At 53.9% G+C, this 22259-nt stretch overlaps 2 protein-coding genes across 27 annotated transcripts in view; one reads left to right on the forward strand and one right to left on the reverse strand.

The window, feature by feature from the left end:
- Clstn1 (calsyntenin 1) overlaps positions 1-6570 on the forward strand; it is a 63500-nt gene extending 56930 nt beyond the window's left edge. For all 4 annotated transcript variants that reach the window (XM_039110100.2, XM_039110102.2, XM_039110101.2 and 1 more), the window contains 8 exons: positions 954-1111; positions 1307-1455; positions 1705-1931; positions 2430-2600; positions 2904-3049; positions 4004-4139; positions 4435-4619; positions 5024-6570. In XM_039110100.2, coding sequence (XP_038966028.1) covers positions 954-1111; positions 1307-1455; positions 1705-1931; positions 2430-2600; positions 2904-3049; positions 4004-4139; positions 4435-4619; positions 5024-5221 — 1370 coding nt within the window. In that variant the 3' untranslated portion in view covers positions 5222-6570. The remainder of the gene's footprint in view (positions 1-953; positions 1112-1306; positions 1456-1704; positions 1932-2429; positions 2601-2903; positions 3050-4003; positions 4140-4434; positions 4620-5023) is intronic.
- A 366-nt stretch (positions 6571-6936) lies between these two features.
- Pik3cd (phosphatidylinositol-4,5-bisphosphate 3-kinase, catalytic subunit delta) overlaps positions 6937-22259 on the reverse strand; it is a 48627-nt gene continuing 33304 nt past the window's right edge. For 6 of the 23 annotated variants that reach the window (XM_039110494.2, XM_063288133.1, XM_039110495.2 and 3 more), the window contains 22 exons: positions 21768-21940; positions 18534-18762; positions 18218-18447; positions 17316-17495; positions 17044-17193; positions 16636-16725; positions 15419-15640; positions 14730-14826; positions 14502-14632; positions 13708-13758; positions 13464-13631; positions 13252-13382; positions 12939-13082; positions 12640-12739; positions 12232-12410; positions 12031-12146; positions 11820-11898; positions 11308-11475; positions 10609-10732; positions 10239-10384; positions 9768-9900; positions 7000-8747 (listed from right to left, as the gene is read on the reverse strand). In XM_039110494.2, the coding sequence (XP_038966422.1) occupies positions 8610-8747; positions 9768-9900; positions 10239-10384; positions 10609-10732; positions 11308-11475; positions 11820-11898; positions 12031-12146; positions 12232-12410; positions 12640-12739; positions 12939-13082; positions 13252-13382; positions 13464-13631; positions 13708-13758; positions 14502-14632; positions 14730-14826; positions 15419-15640; positions 16636-16725; positions 17044-17193; positions 17316-17495; positions 18218-18447; positions 18534-18762; positions 21768-21908 (3147 nt within the window). In that variant the 5' untranslated portion in view covers positions 21909-21940 and the 3' untranslated portion in view covers positions 7000-8609. Of the gene's footprint in view, positions 8748-9767; positions 9901-10238; positions 10385-10608; positions 10733-11307; positions 11476-11819; positions 11899-12030; positions 12147-12231; positions 12411-12639; positions 12740-12938; positions 13083-13251; positions 13383-13463; positions 13632-13707; positions 13759-14501; positions 14633-14729; positions 14827-15418; positions 15641-16635; positions 16726-17043; positions 17194-17315; positions 17496-18217; positions 18448-18533; positions 18763-21767; positions 21941-22259 lie in introns of all 23 variants that reach the window. The other 17 variants (XM_039110503.2, XM_063288138.1, XM_063288140.1 and 14 more) reach the window with 9 other exon arrangements.

Below are 22259 nucleotides of genomic sequence, written 5' to 3' on the forward strand. Positions count from 1 at the left end.
AAAGGAGAGCCGTAGCTCTGTCAGGGTCTGTCCCCTGGGGCTTGGTCTTCCCTGCCTCAGGGAATAGAGGGAATAGAGTTTATCCTCACAGATAGAACTCAGCAGAGCTTCCGGGAAGCCAAGGTAACTTGGCGTCTGACATGCTCACTGTGCAAGCATGGAGCCTGGAGTTCACATCCCTACCACACACATGAACATCAAGTGAACCTGGTGGCCCACTTGTGATTCTAGTGATTGGAAGGCAGAGACAGGGAGTCCCTGAACTAGCTGGCTAGTTAGACCAGCTGTATGGGCAAGCTCTGGGTTCACCAAGAGGCCTACCTCAGTGAATAAGATTTCCAGGGTCAACCTCAGGTCTGTCCACATACATGCACGCACATATGTACCCAAACATGTATAGACAAACGTGTGAACGTGCATACACTCACGAGTACTGTACACATACTGCGCCCACAAACATCTGTAGAAGGCCTCAAAGGGTTTTAGGTGGGGACTCTGAGCATCCAGAGGTCCTGCTGTGTTATGATCTGGTCTTTCCCCGCCCCGCCAGCTCTGACATCCCCAGAGTCGGGATAAGCATCCCACAGTGTGCTTAGCCGATAGGTGGCAGTGGTTGAGCAGGCTGGTATGAAGGAGGGAGGCAGTGTCTCTGCACCTTGGTGATGGCACTGCATTGGCCACCATCACCAGGTGCATAAGGACCCTGGAGGGGCCTCTGAACATTCGGGGTGTGGGTGAGGGACCCCTCTCCCCCCTCTTCAGGCCATGTGCATGATCATAAACAGTTTAATTTTCCATCTCGCTTCCATGTAGATTGCAAGGCTAACAGGGTTTGTTCTGAACTAACCTGCATGTCCATCCATCAAGCTGCCACCGCTGGTAACACGGCCGTGAGACCACACCAGGATCCTGTGGGCCGCAAACCTAAGTTCTCACTTCCTCCCCTTTCTAAGGTGGTGACCTGCACATGACGCAGTTTTTCCGAGGTAACCTGGCTGGCCTCACAGTCCGTTCTGGGAAACTGGCAGATAAGAAAGTGATCGACTGTCTGTACACCTGCAAAGAGGGGCTGGACCTGCAGGTCCCTGAGGATGGCAACAGAGGGGTGCAGGTAAGAGCTCACCCGACCTTGCTCCTAGCCTAGCCCTCTGAGAGTAGAGCCAGCAGGGTAAGGCAGAGATGGGGTGCTAGACTTAACGCCATGTGAAGAGTCTTGTTCATGGGGACTGAACAGTTTCTCGGTGACTCAGCCCCTGCTGATAACTCCACCTTGTCCCCTCTCCTCTCTCTGGTGTGATGATTGCAGATCCAAACAAGCTCCAGTCAGGCGGTATTGACCTTGGAGGGGGAGAATGTCGGAGAGTTGGATAAGGCCATGCAGCACATTTCTTACCTCAACTCAAGGCAGTTCCCCACACCAGGCATCCGCAGGCTGAAAATCACCAGCACCGTCAAGTACGTAGCAAAAGACCGTTTCCATTCACCAACCCTCAGGCAGAAAGTGTGTGCGTCTTTCGGTCTTTAAGCCCGTTTGCCTCTCCTGCTAAGGGAAGACAGGTCATGGCTTGATCTTGCTGAATGAGGAATGGGATGCTTACAGAGGGAAGAGTATCCCTGGGGTAGCCACCTGCTCTCCCACAAGCCTTTGATTGACGTCTGCCTCCTAGCTCCCAACTTTCCCTCCTCTTCCTGCTTCTCGGACAGGTGCTTTAATGAGGCGGCTTGCATCGAGGTGCCTCCGGTGGAGGGCTACGTGATGGTTTTACAGCCAGAAGAACCCAAGATCAGCCTGAGTGGGGTCCACCACTTTGCCCGCGCAGCTTCCGAGTTTGAGAGCCCGGAGGGTGTTTCCCTTTTCCCTGAGCTGAAAATCATAAGCACCATCACCAGAGAGGTGGAGCCCGAGGCGGACGGGGCTGAGGACCCCACAGGTAACAGCTGCTCCCCCGTCCCCCAGCTTGCCTCTTTTGTCTTGACTGGCAGCCTCCTCGTGGGTTCTTTTTCTGTCAGGTTTTGGAGATTTTAGTGTTTTTATACGTGAGCCTGTTCCTGGAACTTGGCTGTAGCTGGAGTCTTTACTCTTTTGGGTCAGGTGTTGGGTTTTAAGATTTAGCTTGGGAGCCGGCCCATAGGAAGACAGTGCCCCACCATTCTTACCGGGGACTCACCAAGTGCTATCTGTTGACTGAGCTGGGTCTGGGTCTGGGTCTGGGCCGGGCCTCCAATATGCTAATCATATATGCTCTACTGCTGACTACACTCTCAGCCCCCTAAGTCTTGAAGGTGGCTCTCCCATGATTGGTCCTTACTCTCTTAACTGTGAGCTTGAGATCTGGCCTGGTGGGGGGGCTGTGGGGGAGAGGGGGTTCAGGGGGTGGGGGGTTGTGTCGCCTGCAGCCTCTGCTATTCCTGGTCGACCTTGTTTGCAGTGCAAGAGTCCCTGGTGTCGGAGGAGATTGTGCACGACCTGGACACCTGTGAGGTCACGGTGGAAGGGGAGGAGCTGAACGCAGAGCAGGAGAGCCTAGAGGTGGACGTGGCCCGCCTCCAGCAGAAGGGCATCGAAGTGAACCACTCTGACCTGGGCGTGGTCTTCACAGGTGAGGGGCTAGGGCTGAGCAGAGGGTAAGGGGGGGCGGGGGCGGGGGCGGGGGCGGGGGAAGGCTCTCATCAGCCGCTGCCTGCAGATGTGAACTGGGGTGTTTGCCTCACACCGGCACCCTCCTTCTGCACACAGAGGGGCACGCAGCCAGTGCTTTATTCTGGGTGAGGCTGGGCGGTAACAGCACATGCCCCTGGGTGGAGAAGCCATTGGCCTGGCTGACCCAAGCGCCTGAAGTTAGATACCCAGGCCCAGCCTGGGCTCCAGACCTAAGCCGCTCACCTGCAACAACACCCTACAGGTGTGGAAACCATGGCAAGCTACGAGGAGGTTCTGCACCTCCTGCGCTATCGGAATTGGCACACCAGGTCCCTGCTGGACCGGAAGTTCAAGCTCATTTGCTCGGAACTAAATGGTCGTTACCTCAGCAACGAGTTCAAGGTGGAGGTGAGTCCAGGGTGCCCACCCCAGAGGGCCAATAGTATAAAAATAAATCAAATGTCCTGACTCGGTCCCGAGGTTTCAGATGTTCGCAGTGGCAACTGTTTGGGCTCAGACCAGGGGTGGCTCTGTCCATAGGGTAGACATCCTGCCTTGGAGCAGCTTGGCAACCTTGGAGAGCAGAGATGAAAATCGAGGGATAAAGAATGTCTATGGGAAGGGACAAGGGGGTTCCCCGGGCTCTGTGTGTGAAAGAGACCCCAAGAAACCAAAGGGTTTTGGCGGCTGTGTCAGATTACTGGCCCTTTTGAGGGGAACATTGGGGTCCCCGGCTGCCAAGTGCTAACACTGCCGTAGTCACCATGGCACCATAGGCAGCTAGAGGACAGTATACTCCACTCTTAAAGTGTCAGCAGCTGGCTCCATGGGCCAGCACCCCTGAGGTCTCAAGACATGAGTTCAGAGCTGTTCTGAGCAGCCTACCATCTCCACCACCATCCAAGTCGTGGGCAGAGGCCAAATGCACTCGGGCCTAAGGGTGGTGGGTTAGAAAAGCGAGGAGTGGGGTTGGGGATTTAGCTCAGTGGTAGAGCGCTTGCCTAGGAAGCGCAAGGCCCTGGGTTCGGTCCCCAGCTCCGAAAAAAAGAAAAAAGAAAAAAAAAAAAAAAAAAAAGGGAGGATTGGTGATCCGTGCTCTCTCCCCATGGCCAGGTTGGTCTCCTATTCTGATGCGAATGCATTCTTTCACTGGCTACGCCATCAGTGAACCATTAGACACACGCCGTTTCTATGATATGTGTGTGACACTGTTGTGACACTTGGCAGAGTCTCACTAACAGTGCTTTTCTGGTCACTGGAGTAACCGTTTGCTCCCGGCCTGGAGCTGGGAGGCTGTGGAGACGCAGGTACCTGTCAGGTACGCTTAGGGTGCCAGCCATACTGACTCTCTCTCTTCCATAGGTGAATGTGATCCACACAGCCAACCCCGTGGAACACGCTAATCACATGGCCGCCCAGCCACAGTTTGTCCACCCTGAACACCGATCCTTCGTGGACCTGTCTGGTCACAACTTGGCCAGTCCTCACCCATTTGCAGGTAGGACTCGGTGGGGGGGACCAGGTGGACCCCCGCATGCATGCATAAACATGGTAGTCAGCATAGCTCACAACCGTGGCCCGTCAGCTACCCCAATGCTGTCACCTACACAAGGATACTCACCACAGCCACAGAGCAGCAGGCGAGCAAAGGCAGGCTTAATGCTTCCTCCTAGCGACTGGGGTCAGGCAAAGCACTATGTGACCTAGAGTAGTCGAGGAGGCCGAGGGTGGGTTTGGCTCTCTGGGTAAGCATTGTCACAAAAGCTGTGTCTGGTCTTCAAATCCCGTGGCAGTTGTCCCCAGCACGGCGACTGTCGTGATTGTGGTATGTGTCAGCTTCCTGGTTTTCATGATCATCCTGGGGGTGTTTCGGATCCGAGCTGCACATCAGCGAACGATGCGGGACCAGGACACCGGGAAGGAGAACGAGATGGACTGGGATGACTCTGCCTTGACCATCACTGTCAACCCCATGGAGGTAAGTGCAGAGGGTCCCCAGACTGCCACGCGCCATGGAGACCCAGGTATGTGCTCTGTGAGATTAGGGAGGACATCTTCAGATGAGGAAGACCAGGCTCAGACCTTGCTGAAGGTCTCGTGACCAGCATAGGTAGGCAACCGACGCTCTCAGTTTTACCCCAAGATGTTTCTGGCATGACAGGACTAAGCTCCATCCCTCTGCGGCGAGCACCCCATCCCAACATGGCCTCCATGTTGCTAGTGAGAGCGTCACCTGCCCGGTCACTTTTGACTGGTGACTCCCAGCACCGCTCTGGCCTTTTCTGTCACTGTGGGGTTGGTTGTGCTTTCCTTTGTGGCTTCAAGAAGGTGGACACTGGGTGTCGGGGCCACAAGCTAGACTTACACCATCGTGTCTGCCAGACGTACGAGGACCAGCACAGCAGTGAGGAGGAGGAAGAAGAGGAAGAGGAGGAGGAGAGTGAAGACGGGGAGGAGGAGGAGGACATCACCAGTGCCGAGTCAGAGAGCAGTGAGGAGGAGGAAGGCGGCCCCGGGGACGGCCAGAACACCACCCGGCAGCAGCAGCTAGAATGGGACTACTCCACACTCAGCTACTAAACACGCGCTCGCCCAGCACCTGCTCTCCAGACTCTCCCAGCCATCTTCCAGCCCCACGGGTCCACGATGTACAAATCATTTTGACCAGCAGGTCTGCAGACCCCTCCCCCATTGCTGAAAGTCCTCCCGTGCTTGGTGTGTGGGACCACAGGCTCCGCCCTCCCTGCCCATCACGCTTGCAGTTTTGCTTAGGAGCTGGCCCTTCCTCCCAGTGCAGGGGCCCCACAGCACCTCAGACCCCAAGTGTGTCTGGAGTCCCCTGTCAGCCAGGGAGAGGACACCAGCACCTGGGACCTCCAGAGAAGCCGCAGTGAGCGGACTTGTCGACAGAGGGTAAAAAATTACTCCCACGCAGTCATCATTTTTCTTCATTTTTAAAAGTTTTTATTTTTATTTTCCAATATAGTGCATGTATAAAGTGGGAGAGCGGGGAGGGGGGGTTAATATGTAGATGACCAACTGACTTTTTAATATTTTGTAAATAAATTGGGATTCTTTGTGTCCTTTGTGCTAGTGTAGTCCAGGACAGGAATGTGAAGTCAGAACATGGGGCCAGGAAGAGCTCTTCCTCCCTTTTCCCTCCCAAGAAACCAGGTTGGAAAGGTCCAAGTCACAGTGGCCCATGCTGGGGTTTCTGTACAGCCATGTGGCCAGGGCCATAGGTTTTGAGTGCTGCCTGGGGGAGCCAGACCCACGCGCTCCCACCACATTAGAGGCTGGGAACAGCCAGGATGGTGCCAAAGCCCCTGGCCTTCCTTGTACACGCCTGTGACCAGCCTCGTGGCTTCTGCTAATTAGCGTGTCTCCCTGTTGGTGAAAACCTGTAGCTGGGAACTGATGGCAAAGATGGACAACAGTTCTGAGCAGTCTGCACTACAGCACCCAAGAGGAGAACCTGAGGCCCGAAAACAAACTGCTACAATGTTTCAAAACGAGCTGCGCTCTCCTCCCCAGAGACCCCACGGGATGCCCCCGGGATGCCCCCTTGCTGTCGGGTTTTGGCTAAGACCTAAGACCCAGCAGAGGAGAGCCAGCCGGCTTGGGGGGTGGGGGTGGGGGAGGAGACAGCAGCTAAAACCCACACAGCACGGCTTGTCATTCACAGTCACAGTTTAGACTCCTCCAGCTGGGGAATCCGGTCCTCGCTGCTAGTCCTAAGGATGTTGACGCTGTGCTGCCTGTGGCCACCCTCCCGTGTCCTGTTCCCTGTAGTCGCTTTATAGATGGAAACAGGCTATGAAGAGGGACACTGTCGTGTGTTGGTAGCCGCAGGCTCCCCTTAAGATGTGTATATTGACCCCAGGTCAGGAAGTGTATGCGTTATAATAAAGTTCTGGTTCTAACTCCAACCTGAGTGGGATCCATTCTTTCATGGTTTTGGGGGGGGGGGGGAGGCCTGAGGGATTTATTTTTGAGACAGGGTCTGCTACATAACTCTGATATGCTGGCTTGGAACTTCCTAGGTAGACAGAACAGGCTGGTTTCAAACTTAAAGCAATCCTCCTGCCTCTGCCTGCTCAGTGCTGGTTTTACAGATGTCCACCATGCCCGGGCTAGGATTTTTTTTTTTTTTCTTTTCTTTTTTTCCGGAGCTGGGGACCAAACCCAGGGCCTTGCGCTTGCTAGGCACGCACTCTACCACTGAGCTAAATCCCCAACCCCGGATTTTTTTTTTAAATGGTCCTGAGGACTGTTCCCAGAGTTTTGCACCTTCCAGACAAGGACTTTACCAATGCACTGTATCCCCAAGCCCCCCCTTATTATTTGAGCCAAGAACGTAAGAACATAAAAAGATTTTTATTTCTTTTCACCTGTCTTTACCGGACGTGTCAGGGTTGCACAGACTGATCTCAGCCCACATCAGTGAGAGGAAATCTACCTTCCCCCCTACAGAAACGTAGAACAACTTTTAAAAAAAAAAAATAGAAAATACTTTTCCAGCCAGGTACACAGACCACATACCCAACCCAGAAAGGCTGAGCCTCTGCAGAATCTGCAGCCACACCAGGGAGCACCTAGACTCTTTTCAATAAATAACACGGCACACACGCGCACACGCACGCACACGCACGCACACTTCCTATTTCAGAGTTGGGGCAGACTAAGGGTTCAGCAAGTGCCCTGGAGGCACCAACCACTGCTGGACCCTCAGTTCATCATCGTGAAAGAGCGGACACCTGGCTTCCTTGAGCAGCCATGTTCTGGGCTGCCAGCAAGACGGCGGTGATGGTTCTGCAAGTCTCAGGATGTTACCGGGAGAGCCAGGTCCTGAGGCGGCAGCTGATGCATCACGGTGGGCTCGGGATGGCACGTTTTATGCATGTGCACCACTGAGCTGGGCTCTCTAAAAAGCCAGGTGACTGGCTCTACAGCCCAAAGTAGGTTTGGATACCTGGGAGGGGGTGGAGACCCTGCATTTCTGGAGATGCTCCAGTCGCCCAGACTACTAAACTTGGTCCTCCTCCTCGCGCACACTTCAGAACCCGGGACCCCAGCTGCCTTCTGAGAATGGCAGCTCTGGGAGACATCAGTCCTGTCCTTCCAGAAAGCTGCCTTTGTGTGCGGTTCTCACACAAATTGCGAAGAGGACTCCGTTCAGGCTTGCCCTTTGTCTGGATTCACGACCACACCGCACTAAATCGGGCACCAATCTCTAGTGTTTTGAGGCCCAGAACACAGCTATCTGTAGTGGAAGCCAGGTCCTTTACCCCGGCTATTCTATACAGAGTTTACATAATCATGTTCTTACCCGCAAATAAAAGGTGAGGGTGTTTCCGTACCCAAGAGGTTGTCACTTCAGCAGTGCAGAGCAAGTGTGCCTGAGTCTAGAGGGAAGCTCCTGGCTTCCTCAGGAGCTGCCGGAGGCTTGGTAGATGGAGGTCGCCGAGGGTGGGCCACATGAAGGTGGCGGAGGTGAGCTGAGCTGAGGATTGAGGTGTCCTGTCTGCGTGGGAGGCACCAGGTGACTGCCAGGCTTGTTCTAGGCAGCCGGCTGGGAGCCTGGGAAGGTGGCCCCCAAAACTGCCTTTGGGGGGCCAAGACCCACAGGTTGGAAGACTAGGGGTACGATCCTCAAGGTGCTGTTTACAGTGCTGAGGGAGGGGGGGTCACGAGGACAGCACCCCTCCCCTGCACAAAAATGCACTTCCATTTATGGCTATTCTGTTCCTTAAACATTTCGAGTCATAAATAAATAACCAGTGTAAACAAGAAGCAGTTGTGTGGTTCTTCTCTGTGAGGGACAGTTCAGGTCTGGGGCCCCTTTGATGACCACTGAGCATGCCTGGTCTCCAGGACTGACAGTTTACCTCTATGGCTGAGAGCCCGGAGGGAACCAGGGAACTGCCATGTGACGCCCAGGGGAATGTGACGCCCAGGGGGGCGCCTCTTACTGCCTGTTATCCTTGGACACATTGTGTGCCAGCCAGTTGACTTTGGTTTTCCAGCTCTCCCGGAGAGCTTCATTGAACTTCACCCGGAAGTGCTTTAGTGCTTCTTCCTCCGTCTTCCCTAGTGCCAGAGAGTCCTGGACAAACACCACAGCAGGGTGACATTGAGGGGCCCTGCTCTCTCAGTTATGGGATCTATACTGAAGTCTAATGGGATCTTAACTTCCCTTTATTCAGACCCCAAACCCAGATGGTCCACCCCACTGACTCAAATGTCAGACACTTTGGAGTGTCGTGTGGCCCTCAGGAGATGCCCTGGCTAGGCCAGCTGCTGGTCACCACCTCCCTCTGGCTCCAGTTTTCACAGACCGAGGCCATGGGCAGAAAGTACTAATACAGTGTGCAAGGAACCTCAGCTCACACAGGCTGTGCAGGAGTGTGTGTTTGAGTGTGTCCACGCACACACGGGTGTGAGGACACCTATGAGGGACACGTGGATTGACTAAGAAAGGTTACCACGTATCTGCCACCCAGCATAAGTGGGTCCAGCAAACTGGACCCCTCCAGCCACTGCCCACTTCGAGGACAAGGATGGCATCAGTACCCCCTGTAAGTCTACCAAACAGGGCCCTCCTAGGGTCCAGACTGCCCAGGCAGGCCGTGGAAAGTATACAGCCGTGGTTGAAGGCCCTGACTCAACCCTGGCTTGACCTACTGTGTTGGTAGTTTTCTCCCAACTTGACACAAATCAGAGTCACCTGGGAAGGAGGAAGTCTCAACTGAGGAAACACCTCCATCACTGCCCATAGTTAAGCCCTTAGGCATTTTATTTTACTTTACTATTTTTTTTGGATCAATGACTTTTTTTTTTTTTTTTGGTTCTTTTTTTTCGGAGCTGGGGACCGAACCCAGGGCCTTGCGGATCAATGACTGTTAGAGGAGGGTCCAGCCCACTGTGGGTGGTGCCATCCCCTAGGCAGGTAGTCCTGGATCATAAAAGAAGGCCCCCTGAGCAAACCCAATGCTTCCGCTTCAGTGCCTGCCCTTGCCTCCCCACTTCATGACCCGACTGCAAGCTGAAATGAACCCTTTTTTTCTGCCTACGTTGCTTTTGGTAGCTTTTATCATAGCAGAAGGGACCCCACAGGGGCACTTGCCTTGAGATACTGGATGTCTTTGGAGCAGCTAAGCTCAGGCAGACCTGCTGCGCGCATGAGGGCGAAGAGATGAAGGAAAAGCAGCCCGTGACGCCGCAGGATGGTGTAGGCTCGTTCACAGTAGCCTCGGAACCTGCAGGCGAGGGAGGCGGGGGCAGGTGAGGTCCTGGGTTCTCTTCTCCCCTCGGACCCAAAGGCCAGTGGGCCTGTGTGCACCTCCCCCCTGAGCCGTTGCTGAAGGTGGTCGTTGCAGGTTATCATCCGCCAGACGATAGTTCTTCAGGCTGACCTCCCCCTGCCTCCTACTGGAGTCACAAACCTCCTTTCCCAGGGAAAACAGGTTTGGAGGTCACTCATCCCAATCTACCAGCATCCAGGGAAGGGGCAGGAGGGGGACTGACAGCAGCCTCCAGCCTTGTTCCCACACTTGTTCCCACATCCGGGGGAGATAATCAAGGGCAGAGCGCTCACCTTTCAAATTTCTCACTGTTGTTAGTCTTCCCCTGCTGGATCACGTGGACAAAGTCGTAGGTGAGAATGAAGGGGACACGCTCCCGGTTGATCCCGAACTTGGTCTTGAAGTTCCCCAGAAAGTGGCCAAAGTCAATGTGGAAAAGCTGACGGGGAAGAAGTGGACCCTTAGCCTCGCATGAGCAGGGTTCAAACCCCAGGAGACCCAGGGAGGGAGAAAAAGAGCACAGAGAACCGGGAGCTTCATTTCTTGAGAGACCCAGGGAAAGAAGACACCAGCAGGGCTCACAGCACTCGTGGGACACCAAACACAGGGTGGAGGGGCCAGCAGGCCAGATGGGAGGGAAGCCACCCAGCCACGGCCCCCTACCTGCCCACTCTCTCTGATCATGATGTTATCGCTGTGCCGGTCACCGATGCCCAGCACATATGTGGCCACACAGTAGCCAGCACAGGAGAGGGTGAATTCCTCAATGGCCCGATCCAGAGCCTCCCTGAGTGGGGAAGATGGAAGGTCACAGCACGCCAGGCTATAGCACTTTACCAGAGGTGGCCCTGCTCCTCTGCCCCTTGGATCTAGCTTGCCGGCTTGCTTTACTCGACAGAATGTAGTGTCCCAGAGCTTAGGCCTAGGATACCTCTCTGACCTGCCCCCAACACATATGAGCACCAGGGGGCGAGGCTGAGGGCCAGTCCACACAAGCTGAGGCCAGAAGGAGAAATATAGCCAACAGGCAGAACCAAGACCCTAGGCATTGAGTGGACTCAAATCTTAGAACCCCCTCCCCCAGGTTTGGGAAAAGTTCCAGATAACTTGAGTTTTCCCAAGCAAGGGACATACATAATAGCCCAAGGTTCGAAGCAACTGATGTCTAAGATCGTAAGCTTTGAGGGGGTATCACAGTTGCCGTTGGCAACCAATACACCGAACAGCTTTGCTGACTCAGACTCAGGCTGGCCCCACAGCTGAGCCAACGAGTCAGAGAGGATCACAGCCCTTCCCTCTTGTCTCTGATAGGCCAACCCTTCCCAGACCACACCTCCCAGAAGGAGAAGGCTGGAAACCTACCCAGGGTTCTTAGACTTGAGCCAGTTGAGCAGAGCGTCCTTGTTGAACGCAGCCGTGGCTGCCATGTTGCTTTTATTCAGCTGGATGTTGGCGATGGTGTCCGAGTGGAGGACCACCTCAATGAGGCCTGTGCGATCTCCGGTGGGGAGGCAGCCATAGGGGGTCATCCTAGTGGGGAAGGAAAGGACGGCAGAATGTCACCATCAAAGGCTGTTCCTGGGGACGCCACACTCAAGCTGCTGAGGAGCGGAAGCGTGAAGGACTCGGAGGCACCAGCACTGGCACCCAAGATGAGGAGGGTTTGAGGAGGAAAAGAAGCTGCTGCTTCCTTGGGACGCAGGGGCAGGAAACGCAGGAGGGAGTAAGACAAATGTTTGACTGCCCTCCCTGCCCCCTCCTCTCTCTCCTCTCCCTTTCCCAACCCACACAATAAGGACGGGTTTGACCCCCCTTTGAAAGCACAGCTCTAAGGGCTGGCCTAGAAGCACAGTGGTTACAGGATGGGCCCCAACCTCAGGTCCAGGCCCTCCTGCTTCCATAGGAAGTCCATGAGCTGGATCATCTGCAGAGTCAGCATGTCCTGGCGGAGGTCTGTAGCGTGGGAAGGAGACCACAGTGTCTGCTAGGTTCTCGTTTCCCCCTGTGTGTAGGCTCCCAGGACCACCCCCTCAGGATAGCACAGGGCTGGTTAGGCCTCAGTGGCTCTGTGGCCCGCCCGCTCACCATCCCCGTTCTTAAAGATGATGCCCACGCTGCCGGCACCGCCTGCCTTCTCGCTGCTGTACATGATCCACAATGGCTTCATTTTGGAGTCCATGAAGGTGCACTGCTCCACACTGCTGGCCAGAGAGTGGGGTCCACAGGTGCTCCTCCACAGGCCAGGAAGGGGGGAGGAGCCCTGGTAGGGCCAGGCATGGGGCTCACCAGACTTCCTCCAGCAGGGTGCTGGGGTCGAGGGGAGACTGCAGGTGGGACAGCGCCTCCATGTAAGTCTCCTGGCGCATACACATATGCATCATCTCCTTGGTCTGGGGCTTGGTGGTCTTCTGCGAGCTCGCCTTCACAAAGTCATTCAGGGCCTTAAGCTTGCTCAGTGCCTCCCCCTGGTGGTGGTAAAAGATAGGGGTGCAGGTGCCAGCCACAGAGGTGGGGAGGATGGTCCGGAACAGCATTCCAAAGCTTGTAAGCAGAACCTGATCAAGCCCTTTTTTTTTTTTTTTTTTTTTTTTAATCTCTTTTTTCGGAGCTGGGGACCGGACCCAGGACCTTGCACTCGCTAGGCAAGCGCTCTACCACTGAGCTAAATCCCCAACCCCCCTGACCAAGCCTTACCTGCTTCATCAGCACCTTCATGTGGTGGGTGCTGCCTCTGCAGTAGGCTTCCATGATGAGGCCAAAACGCAGGGCCACGGACGGTACATGCATCTCAGAGCTGGGGGAAAAAAAATGGGACTGAGTCTTGCCAGTCAGGGCCTCACATCCCCTTCCCAGCATAGACGGGACCGGGAGCATCAGAACATCTGAGCCTGCTGGAAACAGGAGTTCAGCAAGATCTCAGGAAGCCCGAGACCTCCCTTTCCCTGTGCCCCTCGTAGGATTTCCAAGGAATAGGCTGGGGTGCGCTCAGCTACCGGAGGTGCCAGAACAGGAAGTGCCCGATCTTGCGGTTAGCCAGGGCTCGGCCCAACAAGAATTTGGTCAACTCGCAGTCCAGGTAGGACTCATATTTGAGTACTTGTACCAGCTGCAGAAGGTACTGGAAAAGCTCGTCATCCCTGAAGAGAAGAAAAGCTGATGGTCTGTCATCCTACGGTAAGCAGAGCAGGAAGCAGAGGCCAGGGTCGTCCCAACCCAGCACCCACTTCCGGGCGCTTGGGGTAAAGCTGCGTTCCGGAAGAATAGGGAGTCCGTGGGCCCCAGGGGTAGCACGCGGCTGGGACTCACGTCAGCTTCCGTAGGGACTTGATGGCGAAGGAACCCACGTAGCAGTCAGGAAAACTAAAGTCCAGAAGCTCCAGGGCGCTCAGCACAGGAAGCTCGGGCCAGGAGCACAGCAAATAGAGCATCTGGGACAGCTTGGTGGTCAGGTGGGGGGGTGGGCGGTAACTGTCCGTCTGCCCCCGGGCGCTTTTCCCGAACTTCCCCCCCCCACTCACCTGGGCCACATCCTCATGTTTATTCCACTTGGTGACCAGTAGCAGGCGGGCCAGCGCCTCTGGGAAATGCTCCTGGACTTCGTGACGCATCTTCCACACCAGGTCCTTCTCATGTTCGTACAGTTCCCCAGATCCCCGCCGCTCCAGGATCTCCCGCAGCTGCAGCTGCTGAGGGGCACAGGCAGGGTGGGGCCTCCAGCTCCGTGCCCGATTCCAGCTCCCCCATCCCAAGACCTGAGCTCACCTCCTCCTCTGTGATGCGCCCACGCTCCCCGTGACGCCCCAGCTCCAGGATCTGCAACGAGTGTCAGGCTCTCAGTGCAGGGCCCCAAACCAGGATTCTACACCTCAGACCTAACGTTTGTCATCGTCTTGTGCATTGCATAGTCTTTACCAGCATCCTAGTGTGCAGCTATAACATACCTGGAACATTCTTCCCATACCAATCATTACCAAATGGTTGCTCAAATGGCCTTTGAAAGGCCCTGAATTGGCATAATGGCATTACCCTAGCAACGGCGAATCCCAAGGTGGCCAGGGTCTAACTCTCTGCAAAACTAGACTAGGAAAAGTCTAGAACAATGGCTCTCAACCTATGGGTCAGGAGCCCTCTGGGGTAGTGGGGGAGGTGTCCAACACACCTTTCACGGGGGTCGCCTAAGACCATCTGAAAACAATTATTACCTGATGATGTGTAACAGTAGCAAAACAACAGTTATGAAGTAGCAATAAAAATAACTTTATGGGAGCTGGAGAGGTGGCTCAGTGGTTAGAGCACTGACTACTCTTCCAGAGGTCCTGAGTTCAAATCCCAGCAACCACATGGTGGCTCACAACCATCTGTAATGGGATCTGATGCCCTCTTCTGGTGCATCTGAAGACAGCTACAGTGTACTCATCAATAATAAATAAATCTTAAAAAAAATTATTAAAAATAACTTTATGGTTGGAGGCCACCATAACAGGAGGAAGTGTATCAAAGGGTGGCAGTGTTTGGACTGAGAGCCAGTGGGCTGGAAGGAAAGGATCTTCACTGACCTTCTCCAGAGCAGGGAAGTACACAGGGTGGGGAGCCACCTCAGGTAGGTAGATGACCAGGGCAGCGGCACTCTCTGTGTTGGGGTTACCACGTACTGTACCCGCAGGATTCATCAGTTCCCCTTTCTCATCTGAACACAGGGACAGATGCAGCTGTGTGTGTAGTCACTTGCTTTGGAACCTCTACCCCCCTCCCCCCACTCGCTGCTCCCCTGGGGCTGGGCCCACCTGGGACAGAGGGCCACATGTAGAGGCACCGTTCGCCCGTCTTGAGCTGATCTTTGTAGTCGAATAGCATGAGGTTGGCCCAAGCGATGGGACAGTCCTGGGGGAGGACACCAGTGGGTTAGGGCCAGGCACAAAAGCCCCATTTGTTGATCTCGGAGTGGGACAAACCCCAAAGGCCAAGTTGGGAGGGGATCTGGGCTTCAAGGGAGGACTCCCAGATAGACTCAAGGGAAGATCCTGCTTGAGAAGAGGGAGGACCAACTGCCTTGTTCTAAGTGAGAAAACCTGCGTCCTGGGTTCTGGCCTCCAGAAAACGGGAGCCAGTCCCCGTATCTGGCTCAGCACCCAGTGTGTGTGCATTGTCAGGGCAGGTGAGAGTCACTTTAAATACTAGAATTGGTGTCTAGGAGGGGCCCAGCCACTTAAGACAACAGCTGGCCCAGGTCCTTTAGTCCCTCTGGGGACACTTTCTACCCAGGGAGCTGCCTGTAAAGGCCCCTCTGAACTACAGGTCCCGAGCAGATATCCCCACACAGACTGTTCACAGGTCATCCCTAGAGTGGATAGGGATCTATGATGGTGGGGAGGCTTGGGGTTTAGGCCAGCCAGGATCCCTGTCCTCCACCTGCCTGCCTGTGGCTTATGGCACTGCAGGGAGGCCTAGGCTCCTTCCAGCCAGCCCTACCCACCGCCTTCTTGGACTTCTTCTTTGTGGAGCGCGCCTTCTTAGCCTTCTCCACGACAGCATAGAGTGCAAAGCAGAGCCGGGCCATTCGGGGGAGGTCACAGATGCTGATGTCGAATTCTAGTCGCTGCTTCCACACGGGCTCTGAGCACACATTCACCTCTGAGCTCGACACAGTCTTGCACAGCATCTCATTGCCGTGGAAGAGCCCGGCCTGCACAACCAGCTAGGAGGTAGGGTGGGGGGCCAGGCACAGATTAGGGGGAGCAGGAGACCCGTCCCCCCTCCTCACCAGGCTTCTCCCAACAATTTTCTCCTCAAATGTCCTCATTCATAAATGGGTCTCAATCTACTTCCTCATGGTGTGGGTGTGTGTGTGTGTGTGTGTGTGTGTGTGTGTGTGTGTGTGTGTGTGTTGGGGGTGGGGGCAGTTGTTTGTCAGAGGGAAAGCCAATGGCCAAGTAGGACAAGAAGTCATGGGGAAGAGGAGGCCACAGACTGTGCACTGATAGCCCAGGGCACGTCCCGTCCCATCTAGGCCTCAGTTTCTTCAAGAGGAGATGGTAAGACATCCTAAGGCTGCCTACCCTTTTTGAACCTTACGGGCTCCTATCCAGGAGCCACACCAGTTGATCACCCCACACCCAAGTATCCAGGCCTCCGGGTTTGTAAAATTATGGAGCTAGGAAGGAAAGCCAGACTGTGGGCCTCCCATTCCACAGATGAAACAAGACCATCTCCACCTGGAGGGCAGCTGTAAGAACGGAGGATTTGAGGCTGGCAGAAGTGTTTTAAATGGCGCCCCATGCCCCCACACTGTCTTCAGAACCCAGAGGGGAGCTCAGAGCCCAGGGGATGCCATCCAGACTGCAGGCCTACCCTGACCAACTATAGCTGGCTCCTCCTTGCGCCTCACACACCTCCCCACAGGCCTCTTTGATCTGCACAACCTCCACCAAAGTCAAAATACACAGAAATCCGCTCTGCCCGGTTTCCATGAATCCGTCTCGGGCTGGCTGGCCCGCCCCACTCCCCTCTTCCTGTTTTGAAGCGGCTTACAACCACTCCAGGCAGGGACGCCGGGTAATGTGGTCAGGTGGCTTTCGTGTGACATCTTCCCACTCTTCTTCCGCTGCTGCCACCCCTCCTGGCCACAACCACCTTGTTTGTATAGAAAGCGGTGACTCCCCCCCCCCCTCCTCACTGGCCCAGGAACCCTACCTTCATCCTTTCATCCGCATTCACCTTGCGGCCCTCAATCAGCTCAATGCAGAATGGCTGTTCCAGGGACCACAGGGACACAGAGGAGGGCTTGGGAAGTAGGGGGACAGGGTTAGTGGCAAAGAATAAGACACCTCTCCCCAACACTGACTTCTTTTTTTTTTTTCCCCCCGGAGCTGGGGACCGAACCCAGGGCCTTGCGCTTGCTAGGCAAGCGCTCTACCGCTGAGCTATATCCCCAACCCCAACACTGACTTCTTATCAGAAGGCCTGCTGTGCAAACGCACAAGGGTTCCCAATACCCTTAAGATCCACAAGAGGACGATGGAGGCTGCCCTGCGGTCCACACAGGACCCTGAGTTCAGAAGGAATGAACAGATGTGAGGAACAGGGACTACACCACCTCACCTTCTTGGCAGGGATCGGGGGAGGTTTGACTCGTGGCTTCTGCACCTGGGGGGCAGGGTTGCTCTGCTCATCCCTCATGGCGAGGATGGAGGAGGAGTGGACCATGGTCAGATGGGGAGTCAGTCCGCTGTGCAGGCAGCTACAGATGTACTGGAAGAGAGGTGTAGGGCGAGCTGCTGGTAGGGCGGGGAGAACCCACTCATTCCCTAAGTCCAGTTCCCGTATGTATGTCCCCGGCCACATGCGGGTGGCAGGGGGTGTAGCAGGCTTACCTGAAAGTGGCAGAGGGGGTAGCTGCCGTAGAGGTACTCGTGCCTCCCGTTCACCTGCAGGGCATACTCCTCAGGCCTCTCCACCAGAGGCTGCCGGAACACGGTGGCCTTTTTTCGGAGGGCACAGGCCATCAGTGCGAGGGGCATGTCCTTGGTGGATACCTGGAAGGTGAAGCTCTCCTGTAGGAAGAAGGATGTCAGCCTTCTGCTCCGCAGTTCCCGAGGCCTCTAGGGCACAGAGGGAAGGCTGCCTATGAGAGAGCCCATCTCCAAATCATGTCTAGGTGTTCACTAGTCAAAGCGCGCCACCAACACGCAGGAAACACCGGGAGAGAAGGAGGGAGGGAGGGAGGCACTCTGTATGGTCAAATCTGCCTGATGAGTGGCCGTTCTTATTAAGCGTGTGCTGCTCTTGCAGGGGACCTGGGTTTGGTTCCCAGCACCCACATGGGGACTCACAGCCATCTCTAACTCCAGTTCTATAGGATCTGACATCCTCTTCTTCTTCTGACTTCTGTAGACACTAGACATGCATGTGATACACTTTTTTTTTAAATTTATTTTATTATATATAAGTACCCTGTAGCTGTCTTCAGACACACCAGAAGAGGGCATCAGATCCCATTACAGATGGTTGTGAGCCACCATGTGGTTGCTGGGAATTGAACTCAGGTCCTCAGGAAGAGCAGTCAGTGCTCTTAACCGCTGAGCCATCTCTCCAGCTCCGTGGTACACTTATATACACACGGGCCAAACATTCATACACATAAAATAAAGTAAACGAAAATAAATCCAGATTTGCCTGATGGGACAACTAGGCACCCACAGGGAACTGGCGGGAGAAGGAACCTGGGGGTGGGTGGTGGGGTGGGGGTGGGGGTGGGTGGTGCGGTGCGGCTCACCTCACTGCCCTCGAACTTCACATTGACCAGCAGGGGTCGGTTGCTGACATGCAATAAGCCAGCCCGCCAACCTCTGGCTGAGGGCTCCAGCTGCAGGGGGAAGCTATACTGCAGCCATTCCACCCAGCCCAGCTGCTGGCGGTGAGCCGCGGCCTCTTCGCAAAACTGGCGCATCTTAGTGCGGAAGTCGTTTACTTCCGGGTCCCGCAGGGAATCAAACTCATGGAGACCTTTTTGGGAGTGAGAGGAAGAGATCAGGACAAGCGTCAAGACACGTGGGTCCAGGCGAGTCACCTCCTATCTCCCGAGAGTCTACCTTTGCCGATGAGGAGGCTGATCTGTGAGTTGATGAGCTTCTTCACGCGGTCCCCCTCTCGGGCCACCAGGCGCAGCACGGGCAGGAAGGGCTGGATGTCACACAGCCTCCGCTGCTCATCCTCCAACTCCTGCTGCTCCGCTGTCTGGTTCACACAGGTGAACACATAAGCCTCGGGGTCACTGAGCATGTGGAAGAACGGCTCATACTGTGCACGATGCCACAGCACCTGGGAGACGGGGTATCCATCAGTTCCTGCAGGACTCCCACAGGGGCAAAGGGAGACCCCAAGCAGACAAAAGCTCTCACACTGGAAGATGAGCCATAAACTGCCTGTTCATCGTGTCAGAGGTTTGCTGAGACTCGGTGCAGGGCAATGGGCCCCTATATCTCTTCTATGGGGTTCAGGGATGACCTCTGACTACTAAGGATGGCCATGCGTGACCCTTGAATCCTCCTACCCCCACAGATGATCACTGTGGGTAACCACTATCATTACTCACTTTGTAGACCAGGCTGGACCCATCTTTGTTCTGCCCCTGCTTCCTAAGTGTTGGGGCCACAGGCATGAACTGGAGTATATTTATATAAAGATTATGGCCGAGAGCAAGTGTTACATTGTTCATTCAGGAAAGAGAGAGATACTAAGGGGCCCGACGGATGGCTCTGAGATTAAGAGCACTTGCTGCTCTTGCAGGGGACCTGGCTTCAGTTCCTAGCACCCACGTGGCAGCTCACAATGCCCTGAAACTGGAGTTTCCTGGAAAATTCACACCCTCTCCTGGCCTCTGCAGGCACTAGCACACGCAGGTTACACATACGTATATGAAGGTAAAATGCTCATACACATTTTCAAAAAAAAAATCTTATAAAAAAGAGATACAAAAGTTCATCATCAGATTTGTCCCGAGACTCAATGTGCAGGTATAAAATGATCTGGGAGCCCCAGCGAGATGGCCTAGCAGGTACAAACACTGACAATCTGAGCTTGATCCCTAGAACCTACATGCTAGAAGAAGATCCCCTGATCTCCAAACCATGCTACGGCATACAAATGACCACGCACATACATGCAAGAGACATACACAGGTAAATAAACAAATGTAAATTTTTTTTTTGGTTCTTTTTTTTGGAGCTGGGGACCGAACCCAGGGCCTTGCGCTTCCTAGGCAAGCGCTCTACCACTGAGCTAAATCCCCAGCCCCCAAATGTAAAATTTTTAATTAGAAGCAAAACCAGGAACTAGTGGAGCTGTTGACTGTATTGTCTCATCTGGCTACATCACAGATGGTTTTTCTTCTTTCTCTGTTTTTAAATATTTGTTTACTTATTGTGATGGACGGAGGACACATCTACTGGTACACGTGTGGAGCTCCGGGGACAACTGAGTTGCTTCTCTCCTTCCACCATGTCTGTTCTGAGGATCAAACTCAGGGTGTCAGGCTTGGAAGCACCCTTACCGGCTGAGGCATCTCACCAGCCTGCCTTCCTCTCCTTTAAGACAGGAGCCCAGGACATCCTTGAACTCACTGTGTGGCTGAAGAGGACCCAGAACTTCTGACCCTCCAGTCTCCCAGTGCCAGGATTACAGATGTGTACGGCCACACCCAGTGTATGATGTCTGGGAATTGAACCCAGGACAGCATGCGTTGTGGGCAAGCCCCCTACTAACTGAGCTATATTCCCAATGTCCTTTTCCTTATCTTCCTAAATTTTAATGTGTCTATGTTGTTTTCGTAGTGGAAAAAAAAAATCAGTATTAAAGGAAATCTGGGGCAGGGAGCACGAAGATGACTCTTGCTTCTACAGTTGGTTTTTCTGTTTCCACTTATGGCTTTTAAAATTCTGCGGTAGGGGCTGGAGAGATGGCTCAGCGGTTAAGAGCACTGACTGCTCTTCCAGAGGTCCTGAGTTCAACTCCCAGCACCCACATGGTGGCTCACGACCATCTGTAACACAATCTGATTCCCTCTTCTGATGTGTCTGAAGAGAGTGACAGGGTACTCACTTATATAAAATAAATAAAATCTTTAAAATTCTGAGGTAAGGTCTCAGCCTTTGCCCACTTGAAACATACTCCAGCAGCTCCCACACTTGGTGGGTTGCACGAGCTCCGTCCAAGTCACAGACAGGAACTACCAAATGCCATTCAGTTACGTGCAATGCTTTGACTCGGTAAATCACCCTGAAAATGATTCAGTAAACTCAAACCTCTTTTTAACGATAGTGTCTACTGCCAGGGTGGCAGTTCTAAAGACAAGTTGGCTACAAGGCCCTTGCTCTGTGGATAGAGTGGTTCCGAAAATGATCTCACAGTCATGAGTGGGGATGAGAGCCCAGCCAGAGGCAGCCCTGAAACTCGCAATCTAGCAAATCTACTAAAGGGAAACGCATACTGGTAAAGGGGAAGCTTACTTTGGAATGATAAGCGGAGTCTAACCACAGGTTTTTAAACAATTCTTAGAGATTTTATCTAGTAAATGTCACATCTAAGGGCTGAGGGTAATAGTTCAGTAGGTACTTAAGGACCTGAGTCAGTTCCTCAGAATCCACAGTTAAAAGGCAGAGCGGGGACTGGAGAGGTGACGCGGCAGTTAAGAGCACTGGCCGAGCTTGGTTCGGTTCCCTGGCACCCACATGATGGCTCAAAACCATGTATAACTCCAGTTTCAGGGGATCCAAAGCTCTAATATGACCCCTGACGGGCACCAGACACGCAGGTGGTGGATGACTATACACATAAAATAAAAATAAATAAATCATAAAATAAAACAAGCAGGTGTGACTGCACTCTTGGACTCCCAGTATGGAAGAAGTGGAGAAGGGTAGATGGATCCTTTTGACCTGCTGGCCAACTAGTCTAGCCCACTCCAATGAGACCCAGTATCAAAAGCAAATAAATAGAGGCTGGAGAGATAGCTCAATGGTTAAGAGCACTGACTGCTCTTCCAGAGGTTCTGAGTTCAAATCCCAGTAACCACAGGGTGGCTCACAACCATCTGTAATGAGATCTGATGCCCTCTTCTGGTGTGTCTGAAGACAGTGACAGTGTACTCATAATAAATAAATCTTTAAAAAAAATAAATAGAAAAATAGGGAGTACTGCTCCTGAGGAAATGGCAGCCAAGGCTGCCTCCAGCCAGCTCACACCGCTCACACCTAACTTACACCCTGGCATTCTGTGTCTCCCTGAGCATCAAGGTGTGAGAACCGGCCTTAAAGTGTTGGCTCTACCTGCTTGATGGTGCTGAGGTTGGCATTGCGGGACACAGGGAAGTTCAAGTAGACTCCTGTGGGCAGCAAGAAGTCAACGGCCACGCTCTGGCTCTCCTCTTTGGTCCAGAACTCCATGGGGCAGTCTACCCCAGGGGGCATCCTGCTGTGTTACTTCTCTGAGGCCTGTTCTCCTGTGGGAAAGGCAAAGACACAATGAACCAGGGCTTTGGAAAGTGGGATTGTCAGATCTGGGCCACAGGAGGACAGGGGAAGCCTGCCACCCGAGAGGCACCATCCTGCCGAGGTGGCTTGTGACTCCTGCCAACTTAAGCCACCCTGAGGTGCTTCTCATTACAGATGGGCACGCCACAGGCCGAAAGACCATGTGATGGCCAACCGAGGGCCCAGAGAGGGGAAACAAGAACGGGCAGATGCTTGAAAACCGAAGGCAAAACTCTACAAGTCTTAAAAAAAAGTTCTAGGCAGAAAACAATTAGCTTAAAAACAACT

This window comes from Rattus norvegicus, chromosome 5 (assembly GCF_036323735.1).
Source record: "Rattus norvegicus strain BN/NHsdMcwi chromosome 5, GRCr8, whole genome shotgun sequence".
Classification (NCBI taxonomy): domain Eukaryota; kingdom Metazoa; phylum Chordata; class Mammalia; order Rodentia; family Muridae; genus Rattus; species Rattus norvegicus.